Raw genomic sequence first — 18,400 nt, forward strand, 5'->3', positions numbered from 1 at the left:
TGGGAGCAACGGGGAATGGGACGTCACGCATGGACTCACCTGGTCCACGAGGGATATCTCGAAAATGGGTATGCCGCTCTTGAAGCAGAGCTTGTCTAGAGTCCACTCCCTGGGACGCACCACGGGGAGATGGAGTGGCGTGGGGAGGAGTCAACAATCATATATAACAGCCGACAACACCTACCAACTACAAATATCAACGACCAACAACAACGTTCAACAACAACTCCACCACCATCAACAATAACGGAAACTCCTGCCGACAACAACCAACATCAACCACCACCAACCACAATCAACAACAACAATCAACAACAACAGCCAATAGCTGATGATGATGATGATGACGATAACACTGACATTACAAAGACAGCGATGACGGTGACAATGATGGCGACGATGACGATGGCGACCATGATGGCGATTACAATAATCACGACGGTGACGGTTTGGGTTATGATCACGACATTGATGATGATGATGATGACAAAGACGATGGCGACACTCACTTCCCGTAGAGGGTGACCTGCGTGCGACTGGCCGCCTGAGCCGACACCAGGTGCTGCCTCAACCCCTCGGGGGTCAACTGCTGCCTGGCCTTCTCAGCTCCGATGCCACCGCCACCTGAACGCCCCGTCTGAATGAGCATCTGTGGACTCGTTCCGGCGTCTTCGCCGATCTTGAGCCGTGTGTAGGCGAGCTCTCGGCTCACTCGTCCGTCCACTGCACAGACAAAGATCCCCCCCCCCCCCCATATAGCCTTAACAGACCGGTGGGACAAGTGCTGTTAGCGAGCAGCACACACGAGGGGGTGGGTGGCCAGCACCACACCTGGACGCTTTAGTCTCCTCAGTGCTGATTTATATACACCGCACCAGGTACTCGTTTATGGCTGAGTCGACCTAGGGGAGGCCCAGCACCGGTTTAGGTTTTCATCACTGGTTTTGACCACGAGTGCGAATCGAACTCGGGTCGCCGGGTTGATGACAAGCGCGCGAACCGCTGCGCCATCGCTCTCCCGCAAAAACAAAGATACACAACAACAACAACCGCCATTCGCCACCAAGTGGTGGTGACGTCACCACGGCGCTTGTGCTGGGCTATGTGCACGCACATACGCACGCACACACCCATGGACATACATTTCAAACACTTTAAACATGTGGGAACACCATCATCACCACCGTCACGACGTGCTGTCGGGTTGCATCGTCCATCGTTCAGCACCACGTCCAACGTTTCAATCCCTGAAGCTCCCCCCGAGTGCGTGCAGCGAAACGTCGGACTTCGCACCAAACATCATGCGGCAAGACCGCCAACTCACGCCGGAGAGCTGCATGTTCAAAAACGACTCGACACCGATGCGAGCCGTGTCAGGGATCTGAACCCAGCTCGCCGGATTCGTAGCGCGGCAACAAAGAGTTGGATTGGGCTCCATCCGCGTTCCACAACACACGGGAAAATTGATCCGGACTGGATTTTCCCCAGCGCTCACCCTGCCCACTTCCCTCCGCCTCCTTTCCCCTCTCCTGCTCACTCTGCTGCTCCCCCCACCATTGCGGGCTAGCCGTGCCCAACGCGGGTAATTGAGTGATGGATGATTTCCACACGGCGGTGGCGGCGCACGATCGTTTTAAACGCGGTACGCGAGCGCGGCTCCGTGGGTCGTGCGACAACGAGCGAGAGACGGGTTTTCGCTTCAAGCGTCACTTCTGTGTGACCAGGCGTGCGCACGCGAAAGAGAGCGGCAGAGGAGCCTGGTTCGCACAGAGCGCCCTGGGGTCACCGACCGTCACGAGAAAAGCAAAACAAATAATGTTATGGCAATGTAGCAAACGTAAAAAAAAATCTGAGCAAAAGCCAAAATAGAAACAGGGGAAAAAACAACTGCGTTAGAGAATGCATCATAAACAGTGCTGAAACATAATCGAAGTTACTTAAATTAAATTCCTGGTAACGCAAGTTGGCTCGAACACTGTTCATAGTAAAGTCGAAGAAAGATGACAATCGAGTTTGGGCGATTGTTGCACCGGCGAGAGAACCGAGAATGCCGCGTGTTGGCGAAGAAACGAGCACGGTGGCACACAGCCTCGCTCTGTGACAAAGATCCCCCGTGTGGCCTTGACAGACTGGCGGGGCAAGTGCTGTTAGCGAGCACCTATGAAGGCCGGCACGGCACACGAAGAAATGGGTGGCCAGCACTACGCCCGGTCGCCTTTGTCTCCCAAGTGGAAATGTTTACACACCGCACTAGGCAATCATTTTCAGGTTGAGTCCACCTAGAGGAGGCCCAGGACAGGTTCAGATAATCGTCACTGAATACAAGTATGTTGAACTTCTTTCGCACCGTACGTAGCCAACCGTGCAAATTGGAGGTGTTGGTTGTGAGCGGGAATCAAAGCCGTTCGTAGCGCAATGCGCTAACCACTATGGTACCACTCCCCCACCTAAACACACACACACTGTCTCACACTCACACACACACACGCGCGACAGCTGTCTTTACCCGGGGTCACACGGTGACTCGACCTTTCACCCCCAGAGTTTCCCAAAAAAGGGACGGACGGAATGAACGTCCTCAGCTGGAATGAAGGCACAAGCCAGGGGGGGAAGGGTGGGGAGGGGAGAGGCACAGTCATGCAATGCCTTCCCCTCGCCACTGCTGGTAGAAGGGTCTGCACTAAAGACAGCTCCAGGGAGCTCCTCTGGAGCGAATGGTGGCCTGTATTGAGGCTGTATCCCATTATTGCATTCTTATGTATGTGTAAACGTTTAGGGAACTGCTCGACTAATTCGTTTTTTTTGTTCCAACAACTGGTCCCGCCTCTTTAATGATGTCCACGGGCAGGGTGGTGGCAGCGTGCCTCTTGAGTCAGATCAAGAAGTTCGATTCACTCACTGAGTGAGCTCCACACACGCACTCGCTCACACTCTGCAGAACAGGGGGAGAACGTACAAATTCCGCACAGAAAGGGTTGGGAATTGACTCCATGGGACAGAACAGCATAGTTATTGTTGGGGTAAAACGCTAATTGCCAAGTTGATGACGATGATTAACAGTGAATGGTGAACGTAACATTAAGAAATACATTTTAGGACCGATCGTAATATCAGCCACGCTGCGATGAACGCACGTGATATGACCAGCGCCACTTGGGTTAAACCAAGGGAAGTCAATTAACTGCGGAATCCTACACGTGTTCTGCATTCGTTAAGCACAAGGGCAATGAGTGGCCACTTACAAATTAAAAGTCCCCTTGGGCCACCCAACTGCACCTGCCCTGCAAATTAAGAGTTTCCCCCCGCCCCCACCCCGACAGCCGCACTGGGCAGGAAATGTGGATTTTTTTTGTAACTGCCACACAAGTGTAAGCGCCGATGCCGATTGGTTCGGAATCCTGTGACCGCCCCCAGCCAATGGTGAGCGGGGGCACGCCACATTTCTGACTTCCAGGATTTATCTCCGACCTCCTGGCTCTTGTCCTGAAGGTGCTCGGTGCAATTTCCAGCAAAAGATCGCGAATTTAATCCCGATATTTGGTTATGAGAATTGTTCTTTCATTCACCGGTGGGCGAGCCGAAACAATCACAAATGGTGGCGCGTTCACCGCTCGTACGCCGTGGGACAATTTCATTTGTTGGCCTATGTTGGGTGGTGGAGGGTTTTATTTTTTACCGATTCGTTTGTCCTAATTCGATTCATGTGGTGAACGAAGCGGCCTTTAGTTACTGAAGGGGTCATGGAGACCTATTACATACCGAACACAAAGACAAAGATCCCCTGTGTAGCCTACGTAGACGGTTTGGGCAAGTGCTGTTAGCGAGCACCTATTAAGGTTGGCATTTGGCATGAAAGGGTGGTGTGGCCAAAGCTATATCCAGCCACCATTGTATCCTCAATGCATCAGGCACTCATTTAAGGCGGAGTTGACCTAGGGCAGGCCCAGCACCAGTTCAGATAATTAATCATCACCGATGTTGGCCGCGAGCACAAATCGAACTCGCCGGGTTCGGAGCACAATGCACTAATCACTGCGCCACCGCTCCCCTCAACATTACTACACACATACGCATACCTGAAGTGCTCACATACACGTGTTGTGTATAGGGTGGATGGAAATTTCCTTTACCCATTCATCATTTTGTGTCCACAGCAGCTTTCAAGACAGGGGTGTATGAACTTTACGCCCACCCTACACCGAGTCTCCTAAGCAGGCCCAAATAGAGCCATTACGGTACACGTTTAGCTATTACAATGAGGGCTTATACGTCGACAGACTTGTTCCTGCTAAATGAATGTGGAATTTGCACCCACGAGAATGTACCCAGAGCAAGTTCTTCCAACACTGTTTTGATTGCATGTGTGTCTTCGTGTCATTCTCTGTGTGTCTGTGTATGTATCTGTGTATGTATGTGCCATTGTCTTTGTGTGTCTCTTGCTAGGCACGCTGAAGAAAAACTTGCAGAGCCCACATGTAGATTCAGGTCGGGGAAGTCCTATACATTTTCTGTCCGTCTGCTACAGCAGAGGTGTAGGAAAATTCCAACAGGACCTACATCTCTGCTTTATTCACCTAGTCCATGCCTATAATACCATCAATATGCCAGGGCTCTGAGTTATTTTTAATGCTTTTGGGGTCCCTAAATCTCTGCTCACAATCAGTAAGGACCTTCATGTTGGTAGGCAGGCCCGGGTAAATCCAGAGCCATTCCCGTTTCACCTTAGGGAGAGACAGGGATGTCCTCTAGTTCTGACATTACTTAACATACTTTTCGACCACGTAGTTCGATAAGCTTTTGATGGCTGTACCGGAGGAATTTCCATCTGGAACAGATACAATGGGAGTCTGATCAATGCCCGGGTGCGGTCAAGGGATGGCTCCCTTTTGGTCAACCACGTTATTGCAGATGCTGATGATCTGATGGTGGCTACTCACTCTGAGAAGGAGTCAGGAGCTTTGCTGCTCATGTGACTCGGAGGTGGGGCCTTACCATTAGCCCCACGAAAGGTACCTAACTGGGTATTTCATGCCATCAAACACTCCACCCCTCAACTCCCCATTGGTGATGGGGCAGATGTGGAGGGAATGGAGATGTTTCCGTACCTGGGCAGTGTGCTTATGATTCGTTCTGGTTTGCCAAGAAAAGTCTTACTACAAATCAGTCGACTGGCATCACATTTTCATCAGCTGCATAATGCTACGTGGAAGCAATCTGGTCTGTGGCTCCACACGAAACTCCGGGTCTTTCTCGGTCACAGTCATGCACTCCTTTCTCTCGGCTTGCAAAACGTGGACCCCTCTGAAGGAACATCTGTGCCGGTTAGAAACATTTAGGCTGGCCTGCCTACGGATCCATCCTGGGTTTAACCAGGCTGGATTGTGTGAGGAGCTCACAAATCCTTGAAAGATCTGAACTCATTCCCATCGGTGAACTCCTCGGGCAGGCAAGGCTGCGTTGGCTGTGTCACGTAGCCCACATGCCCAGCCAACACATGCCCGAACAGCTTCTATTTGGCCGGACTGAGGGTGCTAAAAGGGCAAAGCACGGTCTGGAGAAGAGATGGACCGATGTGTTATGGAAAGATGTGGAGCGGATTTGACTCGCCGCTGACTGCTACCAGCGGTGTCAAGATCGGCCTCTGTGGGGGAGGCTGTTAAGGATGTTACTGGGAAGTCAGAGGAAGTCACGCTCCAGCAACAGCGATGGGTGGAGGAGCGACGCTCACAAAAACGAGGGGAGCGTCTGGCGGCTAAAATGCAGCAAGTTGGTAGTGGGGAGCGCGGTTGTCAACACAGTCAGTCAACCCATGGCGCTCGGGTCTGTCCGGTGACCTGCCAGCGGGCCTTCCGACACTTCACGTGGCCTCCAAAGTGCACCTAGCATGGCACAAGCGCCGTGGTGACGCCCCCGCTACTTATTGGTGAACGGCGACTGCTGTTGTTGTTGTGTGTGTGTGTGTCTCTATGTGTGTGTGTGTCTCTGTGTGTGTGTTGGCTTCCACCCCAGCCGTGCTGCCGGGGATGGGCGCTGGGATAATGGGGCAGCTGGGGGAGGGGAGAGCACAGGGAGAGAGAGAGGAAGGGGGAGGTGGGGAGAGAGAGAGTGGTGGTGGGGGGGTAGAGTGGTGGGGGGGGCGCGGGGATGGAACTCGGCCACCACCGGTCAGACCACACAGCGAGCACAGGGGGCAAAATGGCGGCAGCTTTGGCTGCTGTCTTCTCTCCTCCCCCTCACCCCACTCAGCTCTACCCCCCCTCACCCCTCATCCAACTCAGCTCTACCTTCTCTCTCCCTTACCCCTCACCCCACTCAGCTCTCTCTCCTCACCCCACTCTCTCCCTCACTCCTCTCTTCTGCCTCTCCTCTCGCTTACTACTTCTCACTGCTCCCCCTCCGGCCTCCACTCGCTCTCAATTCACACACTCACCTCTGACTCCTCTCCCCTCACCACCTTCTCGTCCCTCTCCACTCCTCACTCCCAACTCCTCTTTCCACTCTCCCTCATCGAAACTCCCAGTGCTCTCAATGCCTCGATCTACCCTGTACCCCCATGCCATCCTCTTAAGTAGCTCGTGCTACTCTCCTCCGATCCCCTACTCCGCTGCTATCTTCCTCCCTCCCGTACCCTCCTCCTCCTCTCACCCCTTCTCCCCCACTCTACTGTCCTATCTCCCATACTCCGCTCTGCTCTCCCCTGCACCGTCCCCTCTCTTGGCCGATAAACATCCCCGCTCCCCGTCCCTCGCGGGGGTCACACCCTGCGAGCCCAATTGGAATCCTGCAGAAACGACGGTGACTTGACCAAATTCAAACTCGGAGGACAGAGGTAGACCGTTACATCGCAAGGAAATCACTGGGCCTCGTGGAGAAGATGAATGTCAATAAACTGACGATGCACCTCCTTCCCATATCTGGCTTCCACCTAACATTTTTTATTTAAATCCACACATCCCATCAGCCACACGGCATTCCTTCTGGGAGCGATTATTTCAGCCGAAATGGCTCACCACAAGCGAAGCTCAGGAACGGTTTCGTGACATTCAGGGTCTCATCAGCAGGATAATCATGAGAGGTGACCAACAGCTTGGAGAGGCCTTCATCCAGCAGTGGATCGACCATGGTTTGTGAAGATATATTTGGGTTCACGTCATACTACGCCCATGCCTGGCCACGTTTGTCTGCACAGTTGGGTTGTCAAAATTATCATCATCGCCATCCTTGAACTCGGGTGGCCGAGTTTGCAGCGCGGTGTGATAACCACTGCACCACCGCTCCCCACAAACACGCAAACACAACAGTCACCATTCACCACTAAGTGGCGGTGATGTCACCACGGCGCTTGTGCCAGGCTAGGTGCACTGCGAGGCCACGTGAAGTATTACCGGCTGGCTGCTAGGTCACGGAACAGACCCAGATGCCGTGAGAAGATTGGCAGATGCACCGCATGCTCCGCACGCACCACGCTAACCGCACGCACCACACTGCAAGCACCGCCCGCACCGCACGCACCTTCCACCCAGAGCTCCTCGATATCGGTCTCGACGGAGGCCACGCGGAGGCCCACGGCGAAGGCCCCGAAGACGAGGAGGCCCAGGAAGAGGACCTTGCCGCAGTGTGCGTGGATCCGGCAGCCGAGCTCGAACAGCACGGCCTGCAGGCGCGCGCGCAGCCACAGCGGCGCGTGCCGCCCAGTCGCCCGGCCCTGCCACCGCGCCACAAACAGAAATCACGCTCGTGTCCAGACCTCGCGACGCGTTCACCTGGTGCCCTCGCACTTCGCTTCAGCCGTGGATTCCATAGGGTTCAGATCCCCACCACGCCCCCTACTCCTGCCCGCTTCCCACTTTGAGACCCCAAAGATTGAAATTGTATTGCTATTTACTGGAGAAAAAAACCTTGAATGTTTAATTATTGCCATGAATGTGGGGCACTCGTTAGTGCGTGGTGTAAACTTGAGGAAAGAAATGCACAACACGTGGCGCAATTCAGAGATGACATCACGTGTAATTACATGTTCATAATCATGATGATCACCATCATTGCGATGACGATCTCAATTGTTATAAGCAGCATTCTCATAATTATCAACAAGGACACCTCCTCCTCCAAAATCATCAACACCACCATCAGAATTGTCATCAACATCCCCATCAAAAAAACATCATCATGTCACAGCCTGGTGTCTTGTTGCTAGATACTACGTACGGAATAAAGCGAGTGGAATAAATTTCAGCAGACAAAGTGACAAAGTGATTTTCTGCTCAAATGAGCATTGAGGCATTGGTGTTCATCTCCCGTGTATATCCCTGCAGAGCCAGTGATGGGAATTCCTCATTCTTATGGTGGGGGTGAGTCTATGCAGAAAATAAATCATTGTGGATCTTCCCTACAAAGTCGATACCTACTTAATCGCCCTCCGAGGGATGATGGGCCGAGTCAACCCCCACAACCAGGAGTTGAATCCGTGACCTTCCGAGTGGATCACAGTGGGTGGATCGTGGTGGATGGATTGTGGTGGGTGGATTGTGGTAGCTTTATTTGTGCAGGGTGCTTAAGTGCTGGGCGGGCATGGGGTTACTCTCGGTCATTTGGGCGCCCTGCGTGAGACCTCACAATGATAGTGAAGCCACAATTTGAAACTCTGGAGCCCAAGAATTGTATTTTTGCACACAAAAAAAACACAACGCACACGGACACAGACCCACGGGCACACACAAGAAACACAAATAGGGCCGGACAAAGGGACGACTAAAAAAATGTACCCCAGAAAAGGGAATTAAATAAATAAACAGAAAACAAAAACTGCAGCGGAGAAGAAAAAGAGCTGGTTGGGTTTTTTTCCACCCGTAAAATAGAGCCTTGTTTTTAGGGCCAAACAAATGGGACAATGGGCCCAGTGGTTTTAGTGTGAAATGAGAAAGGGGGCCAGGGGCTGTGGGGACAAAGAGAGGGGCCCCACTCACCCCCTTAGTCCCCTGCAAGCCCCCTCACAATATTCTCTCAATCCACACAGGGACCCCCTAACACAGAAACCCCAAATGCCTGGACATGTTAGAATGCCTAATTCTACATCGACACACTCTGACTTGCTCGCTGACACTCTCACTCGCACACGGTGGCGACGCCACGGACCAGAGGCAGCGCGCTCGCCACTTGTGGAAAAGAGGTTCGCGGATTCCTTGGTACTATTAGCCGTGAGAAAACGAATACTATTAGCCGTGAGAATGCGAAGTGCCATCCGCTTCACTCGCAGTGGACGTTAAAGATTCCCGTGACGCCGTTCGCAAGAACCGGCCGTGGTGTGCCGACGTCACGGCCCAAATTTGCCAGATTTAGAATTGGGATTTGCACATGCAGCTCATCAATGCCCACGACTGCGGGCAGGACCCACCTGGGAAAGAGTCCTGAGACTCAGGCTTTCCTGGGATACACGCAGAATAAATACTACTACAGGAGATACACATTGTGCTTTAGCATCACCACCACCACAACGGGAGGATGACCATCACCTGCAAGCTGCCATGACCATAATCATTACCATCATAACTAACATTAGCATACAAATTATCATCAGTAGCAGCATTCATATTATCAGCAGCTCCTCCGATCAGCACGATTGGCTACGTACGGTGCAAAATAAGTTCTACGTACATATACATACATCACATGATAATAAACAAAATCATGATCAACATCACCATCATCAGCTGCACCATCAACAGCATCAGCAACAACATTATCAGCAGCATCTCCAGCATCATTACCAACCCCATGTTACAAGAGCGTGGAAGCACGTGTGTCACAGCTGAGTGCGGGGCTAATAGGTGCTCGCTAACAGCACTCGTCCATACAAGGCAACAGGGTATACTGTGAGTGAGCGTAAGGGACGTGTGTGTGTGTGCTCGTGTGAATATTGGTAAAGATATGTGGGAGTGTCTCCCCTACGTGTGAGTGTATGGATGTGAGTATGTTTACGTGAGTGTATTATGCACGTGTGTAAATGTATGAATGAACGTGGGTGTGAGTCTGTATGTATGGGTGTGTGAGTTGTGGGAGTATGAATGGATATGTGGGTGTATCTCTACACGCGTGTGTGAGTGTATCTCTGCACGTGTGTGAGTGTAACTCTGCACGTGTGTGTGAGTGTGTCTCTGCACGTGTGTGAGTGTAACTCTGCACGTGTGTGAGTGTGTCTCTGCACGTGTGTGAGTGTAACTCTGCACGTGTGTGTGTGTGTGTAACTCTGCACGTGTGTGTGTGTAACTCTGCACGTGTGAGTGAGTGTAACTCTGCACGTGTGTGTGTGTAACTCTGCACGTGTGTGTGTGTCTCTGCACGTGTGTGAGTGTATCTCTGCACGTGTGTGTGAGTGTAACTCTGCACGTGTGTGTGTGTGTAACTCTGCACGTGTGTGAGTGTAACTCTGCACGTGTGTGTGTGTGTAACTCTGCACGTGTGTGAGTGTAACTCTGCACGTGTGTGTGTGTGTAACTCTGCACGTGTGTGTGTGTAACTCTGCACGTGTGAGTGAGTGTAACTCTGCACGTGTGTGTGTAACTCTGCACGTGTGAGTGAGTGTAACTCTGCACGTGTGTGAGTGTAACTCTGCACGTGTGTGAGTGTATCTCTGCACGTGTGTGTGTGTGTAACTCTGCACGTGTGAGTGAGTGTAACTCTGCACGTGTGTGTGTGTAACTCTGCACGTGTGAGTGAGTGTAACTCTGCACGTGTGTGTGTTTAACTCTGCACGTGTGAGTGAGTGTAACTCTGCACGTGTGTGTGTGTCTCTGAACGTGTGTGTGTGTGTATCTCTGCACGTGTGTGAGTGTAACTCTGCACGTGTGTGCGTGTATCTCTGCACGTGTGTGTGAGTGTAACTCTGCACGTGTGTGTGTGTGTATCTCTGCACGTGTGTGAGTGTAACTCTGCACGTGTATGTGAGTGTATCTCTGCACGTGTGTGCCCATGTGTTTGTGAGCATTGATAAGCATGTAAGTGTGCGTGCATGCATGTGTGATTGTGTTTTCAATTTCCATCTCCACTACTGCCAAACACACACAACACAGTATTTCTATACTTAACATTAACACACAGCAACACAAGGACACACTACATCCCTTACGTATACAACAGCACAAACACATCACACTAAACATACTTAACACAACACATACACAACACAAAACACATGCATACTTGTCAATACACAACACAATACATCCCTAATAAGTACAAACACAACACACTATGTATACACACACAGTATTCCCTGTACTCTTAGCAACACACACACAACACAGTCCACATACTTAAGACAACACATGCACCATTGTGTACACACACCACACACTCTACTTGACACACAACACACACTGGCACCGCTACACATACAGTACTCATCTCACACCATAACAAACACTGCGATAAACACAACACGACTCTCTATACACACACTGGCAGATCATAACACAACAACAACTTCCTACACATACAACGCCAGCCAACACAACATTACACACTAAGACGACAAACATACACACAATTACACGCACTGTACAACGTTACATTCCATACACCGCTTAAGCAGCACAGTACAGTGTACACATTAGCAACAGCACACACAACACATGCTGTACACACACACAGCATACACGATACACACAACACATGCTGTACACACACACACACAGCATACACGATACACACAACACATGCTGTACACACACACACAGCATACACGATACACACAACACATGCTGCACACACACACACACAGCATACACGATACACACAACACATGCTGTACATACACACACAGCATACACGATACACACAACACATGCTGTACACACACACACAGCATACACGATACACACAACACATGCTGCACACACACACACAGCATACACGATACACACAACACGTGCTCTACACACACACACAGCATACACGATACACACAACACATGCTGTACACACACACACAGCATACACGATACACACAACACGTGCTCTACACACACACACAGCATACACGATACACACAACACATGCTGTACACACACACAGCATACACGATACACACAACACGTGCTCTACACACACACACAGCATACACGATACACACAACACATGCTGTACACACACACACAGCATACACGATACACACAACACATGATGTACAAACACACAGCATACACGATACACACAACACATGCTGTACACACACACACAGCATACACGATACACACAACACATGCTGTACACACACACACACAGCATACACGATACACACAACACATGCTGTACACACACACACAGCATACACGATACACACAACACATGCTGTACATACACACACACAGCATACACGATACACACATCACATGCTGTACACACACACAGCATACACGATACACACAACACATGCTGTACACACACACACAGCATACACGATACACACAACACATGCTGTACACACACACACACAGCATACACGATACACACAACACATGCTGTACACACACACACAGCATACACGATACACACAACACATGCTGTACATACACACACACAGCATACACGATACACACAACACATGCTGTACACACACACACAGCATACACGATACACACAACACATGCTGTACACACACACACACAGCATACACGATACACACAACACATGCTGTACACACACACACAGCATACACGATACACACAACACGTGCTCTACACACACACACAGCATACACGATACACACAACACATGCTGCACACACAACAACAGATACAATGCACACACACAACATCACATCCTGTACACACACACACAGCATACACGATACACACAACACATGCTGCACACACAACAACAACAGATACAATGCACACACACAACATCACATCCTGTACACACATGTACAAGTTGTACACACAGACACACTTAACACACAGACACACTTAACACACAGCACATACAATACTGTACACGTGCAAATGACCACACAGGACAGTGCGTGTACAGTGCACACTAACAACACGCAATGTGACTCCGTGTGTGTGTCCTGTGTGGGTTTAACTGCGTGTCTGTGTTGTGTTTCTATCTCCGTGCCATGTGTGAGTTTAGTGTTGACCCGTGCGTGGTTGTGTCTGTGTGTGCGTCCTTGACGCCTCTTCCCTGTGTGTGTGTGGTGGTGTTCTGTGTGTGTGGTGGTGGTGTTCTGTGTGTGTGGTGGTGTTCTGTGTGTGTGGTGGTGTTCTGTGTGTGTGGTGGTGTTCTGTGTGTGTGGTGGTGTTCTGTGTGTGTGGTGGTGTTCTGTGTGTGTGGTGGTGTTCTGTGTGTGTGGTGGTGTTCTGTGTGTGTGGTGGTGTTCTGTGTGTGTGGTGGTGGTGTTCTGTGTGTGTGGTGGTATTCTGTGTGTGGTGGTGTTGTGTGTGTGTGGTGGTGTTGTGTGTGTGGTGGTGTTCTGTGTGTGTGGTGGTGGTGTTCTGTGTGTGTGGTGGTATTCTGTGTGTGGTGGTGTTCTGTGTGTGTGGTGGTGTTCTGTGTGTGTGGTGGTGGTGTTCTGTGTGTGTGGTGGTATTCTGTGTGTGGTGGTGTTCTGTGTGTGTGGTGGTGGTGTTCTGTGTGTGGTGGTGTTCTGTGTGTGTCGGTGGTGTTCTGTGTGTGTGGTGGTGTTCTGTGTTTGTGGTGGTGTTCTGTGTGTGTGGTGGTGTTCTGTGTGTGGTGGTGTTCTGTGTGTGTTGGTGGTGTTCTGTGTGTGTGGTGGTGTTCTGTGTGTGTGGTGGTGGTGTTCTGTGTGTGTGGTGTTCTGTGTGTGTGGTGGTGTTCTGTGTGTGTGGTGGTGTTCTGTGTGTGTGGTGGTGTTCTGTGTGTGGTGGTGTTCTGTGTGTGTGGTGGTGTTCTGTGTGTGGTGGTGTTCTGTGTGTGTGGTGGTGGTGTTCTGTGTGTCGGTGGTGTTCTGTGTGTGTGGTGGTATTCTGTGTGTGGTGGTGTTGTGTGTGTGTGGTGGTGTTGTGTGTGTGGTGGTGTTCTGTGTGTGTGGTGGTGTTCTGTGTGTGTGGTGGTGGTGTTCTGTGTGTGTGGTGTTCTGTGTGTGTGGTGGTGTTCTGTGTGTGTGGTGGTGTTCTGTGTGTGTGGTGGTGTTCTGTGTGTGGTGGTGTTCTGTGTGTGTGGTGGTGTTCTGTGTGTGTTGGTGGTGTTCTGTGTGTGTGGTGGTGTTCTGTGTGTGGTGGTGTTCTGTGTTTGTGGTGGTGTTCTGTGTGTGTGGTGGTGTTCTGTGTGTGTGGTGGTGTTCTGTGTGTGGTGGTGTTCTGTGTGTGTGGTGGTGGTGTTCTGTGTGTCGGTGGTGTTCTGTGTGTGTGGTGGTATTCTGTGTGTGGTGGTGTTGTGTGTGTGTGGTGGTGTTGTGTGTGTGGTGGTGTTCTGTGTGTGTGGTGGTGTTCTGTGTGTGTGGTGGTGGTGTTCTGTGTGTGTGGTGTTCTGTGTGTGTGGTGGTGTTCTGTGTGTGTGGTGGTGTTCTGTGTGTGTGGTGGTGTTCTGTGTGTGGTGGTGTTCTGTGTGTGTGGTGGTGTTCTGTGTGTGGTGGTGTTCTGTGTGTGTGGTGGTGGTGTTCTGTGTGTCGGTGGTGTTCTGTGTGTGTGGTGGTATTCTGTGTGTGGTGGTGTTGTGTGTGTGTGGTGGTGTTGTGTGTGTGGTGGTGTTCTGTGTGTGTGGTGGTGTTCTGTGTGTGTGGTGGTGGTGTTCTGTGTGTGTGGTGTTCTGTGTGTGTGGTGGTGTTCTGTGTGTGTGGTGGTGTTCTGTGTGTGTGGTGGTGTTCTGTGTGTGGTGGTGTTCTGTGTGTGTGGTGGTGTTCTGTGTGTGTTGGTGGTGTTCTGTGTGTGTGGTGGTGTTCTGTGTGTGGTGGTGTTCTGTGTGTGTGGTGGTGTTCTGTGTGTGGTGGTGTTCTGTGTGTGTGGTGGTGTTCTGTGTGTGTCGGTGGTGTTCTGTGTGTGGTGGTGTTCTGTGTGTGTGGTGGTGTTCTGTGTGTGTGGTGGTGTTCTGTGTGTGTGGTGGTGTTCTGTGTGTGTGGTGGTGTTGTGTGTGTGTGGTGGTGTTGTGTGTGTGGTGGTGTTCTGTGTGTGGGTGGTGTTCTGTGTGTGTGGTGGTGTTCTGTGTGTGTGGTGGTGTTGTGTGTGTGTGGTGGTGTTGTGTGTGTGGTGGTGTTCTGTGTGTGGGTGGTGTTCTGTGTGTGTCGGTGGTGTTCTGTGTGTGTGGTGGTGTTGTGTGTGTGGTGGTGTTCTGTGTGTGTGGTGGTGTTCTGTGTGTGTGGTGGTGTTCTGTGTGTGTGGTGGTGTTGTGTGTGTGTGGTGGTGTTGTGTGTGTGGTGGTGTTCTGTGTGTGGGTGGTGTTCTGTGTGTGTCGGTGGTGTTCTGTGTGTGGTGGTGTTCTGTGTGTGTGGTGGTGGTGTTCTGTGTGTGGGTGGTGTTCTGTGTGTGTGGTGGTGTTCTGTGTGTGGTGGTGTTCTGTGTGTGGTGGTGTTCTGTGTGTGGTGGTGTTCTGTGTGTGTGGTGGTGTTCTGTGTTTGTGGTGGTGTTCTGTGTGTGTGGTGGTGTTCTGTGTTTGTGGTGGTGTTCTGTGTGTGTGGTGGTGTTCTGTGTGTGGTGGTGTTCTGTGTGTGTGGTGGTGTTCTGTGTGTGTTGGTGGTGTTCTGTGTGTGTCGGTGGTGTTCTGTGTGTGTGGTGGTGTTCTGTGTGTGGTGGTGTTCTGTGTGTGGTGGTGGTGTTCTGTGTGTGGTGGTGTTCTGTGTGTGTGGTGGTGTTCTGTGTTTGTGGTGGTGTTCTGTGTGTGTGGTGGTGTTCTGTGTGTGTGGTGGTGTTCTTTGTGTGTTGGTGGTGTTCTGTGTGTGTCGGTGGTGTTCTGTGTGTGTGGTGGTGTTCTGTGTGTGGTGGTGTTCTGTGTGTGGTGGTGGTGTTCTGTGTGTGTGGTGGTGTTCTGTGTGTGTGGTGGTGTTCTGTGTTTGTGGTGGTGTTCTGTGTGTGTGGTGGTGTTCTGTGTGTGTGGTGGTGTTCTGTGTGTGGTGGTGTTCTGTGTGTGTGGTGGTGTTCTGTGTGTGTGGTGGTGTTCTGTGTTTGTGGTGGTGTTCTGTGTGTGTGGTGGTGTTCTGTGTTTGTGGTGGTGTTCTGTGTGTGTGGTGGTGTTCTGTGTGTTGTTGGTGTTCTGTGCACACTCCAGCACGTGTCCACGTGTCCGTCTGTCTCTCTACGTCCCCCGTGTGTCTCTGTGCGTCTCTGTGCGCGTTCGACTCATCATCCACACGTCCAAATCATCATCCACACGTCCAACTCATCATCCACACGTCCATCTACTGATGCAGAGTGTCCAAGCTGTCCGTGTGCGTCTCTCTGTGTGTTTGTGCGTCTATCTCCCAGCTAACCACCATCACCACCACCACCATCACCACCACCACCATCATCACCACCATCACCACCACCATCATCATCACCACCACCATCACCACCAGCATCACCACCAGCATCACCACCAGCATCACCACCAGCATCACCACCATCACCACCACCATCACCACCACCATCACCATCATCACCACTATCACCATCACCGTCACCACCGTCACCGTCACCACCGTCACCGTCACCACCACCATCACCACCACCACCATCATCACCACCACCGTCACCACCACCACCATCACCGTCACCACCATCACCGCCGTCACCACCATCACCGCCATCACCACCACCGTCACCACCACCACCACCGTCACCATCACCGTCACACCATCACCACCATCACCGTCACCACCATCACCACCACCACCGTCACCACCACCATCACCACCACCGTCACTACCTTGGCTATCTGTTCGAGCGCGAACTCGGCATCACAGTAGCTCGGGCGTTCCAGAAGATCCCGGTCCCTGATCCATTGATCCCGGTCCCTGATCCATTGATCTCGGTCCGGATTCCTGATCCTCCGATTCCGATCCTGATCCGGCACTGGTCGAGACCCACCCCGAACTCTCATCCCATCACATCCCGCACCCAGACGCGCCTCCACGGACATGCTTCCCCCACTCGTGGTGACACTCCTCCTCCTCCTGCTGATGATGATGCTGATGGTGCTGCTGTTGCTGTTGATGATGATCACGGTGTCCTCCTCCACCTCCCCGTGCTGCTGATGAGATTGTAGATCTCCTAGCTGTCCCCGCCAGCCGCCATGCCACCATCTCGGCCGGTCAATATTCGCTTTGGCTGCAAGTGTTGGCTTCACAACTCCTATAAACCCATTGTATCGCCCCTCCTGGCCCTCCCTCCCTCCTCCATCCTCGAATGCCGAGTCCCTTCTGCTCCTTCGACTTCTCCTTCGATCCCCTCTCTCTCTCCACGTGTGCGTGGTGTGCGTGTCGTCTCTCCCCCTTCGCTCCTCCCTGCCTCACACCGTCTGCTCTTGAGCGCTCGGCTGAAGTTATGTGTGGGGGCTTTCTTTTTTTTTGCCTGCGAGATTTTTTCCCCCAACGCAAGTTTCACCAATAATACCCACACACACCCCCACCCCACTCACACACCCACCCACCCACCTACCCAACCCTCCATCCCACCCATCCATCCTCCAATCTACACACACGCCCACCGCTCGCTACCACCCACCACACACACTCGCCTCTCTCCCCCCACCCACCCACGGATTCGCAAATCCAATCGCACATCCACAAACAACCACACACACTCTTCTACTCACTCGCTCAGTTACTCACAAACACGCCCATGGACATCCATCCCACGTACTCACTCGCTCAAGCGCTCACCAAAATCACTCACTCAACCACATCCATCCACGCACTACCTCACTCAAACACTCACCCTGCCGCTCATCCATCCACGCAACTCACTCACTTAACCACTCACTCAATAACGAAATCACTCACCCAACCACAAATCCATCCACGCACGACCTCACTCAAACACTCACCCAGCCACTCACCTTGCCACTCATCCATCCACGCAACTCACTCACTTAACCACTCACCCAGCCACTCATCCTGACGCTCACCCATCCACGCAACTCACTCACTTAACCACTCACTCAATAACGAAACCACGCACCCAACTACAAATCCATCCACGCAACTCACTCACTTAACCACTCACTCAACAACGAAGTCACGCACCCAACCACCAATGCAAGCAATATATGAAAAAAGCTAGGGAGAAATGATGGAGGAAAGGGATGGAGGGAGGGATAGATGGATAGGAAGAAGGGACGATGATGATGAATGGGAGAGAGGGAGGGATGGGGGCGGAGAGGGATGGAGGGAGTGACGACGCAGGGGAGTGATGGAGGGGGGGGGGTGACAAAGGGGAGTGAGGGAGGGATGAAAGCTTGATGAATGGGAG

The 18,400-nt window shown here is 51.7% G+C and overlaps 1 protein-coding gene across 1 annotated transcript in view; it reads right to left on the reverse strand.

Moving 5' to 3' along the window:
- Positions 1-17,527, reverse strand: part of PTCH1 (patched 1) — a 50,899-nt gene extending 33,372 nt beyond the window's left edge. The window contains exons 1-4 of the mRNA XM_078618636.1: positions 16,857-17,527; positions 7,513-7,705; positions 510-723; positions 40-109 (exon numbers count right to left, since the gene is read on the reverse strand). Of these exons, the coding sequence (XP_078474762.1) occupies positions 40-109; positions 510-723; positions 7,513-7,705; positions 16,857-17,069 (690 nt within the window). The 5' untranslated portion in view covers positions 17,070-17,527. The remainder of the gene's footprint in view (positions 1-39; positions 110-509; positions 724-7,512; positions 7,706-16,856) is intronic.
- Between the last annotated feature and the right edge of the window lie 873 nt (positions 17,528-18,400).

Source organism: Lampetra planeri, chromosome 3 (assembly GCF_965212315.1).
Source record: "Lampetra planeri chromosome 3, kcLamPlan1.2.h2, whole genome shotgun sequence".
Taxonomy (NCBI): domain Eukaryota; kingdom Metazoa; phylum Chordata; class Hyperoartia; order Petromyzontiformes; family Petromyzontidae; genus Lampetra; species Lampetra planeri.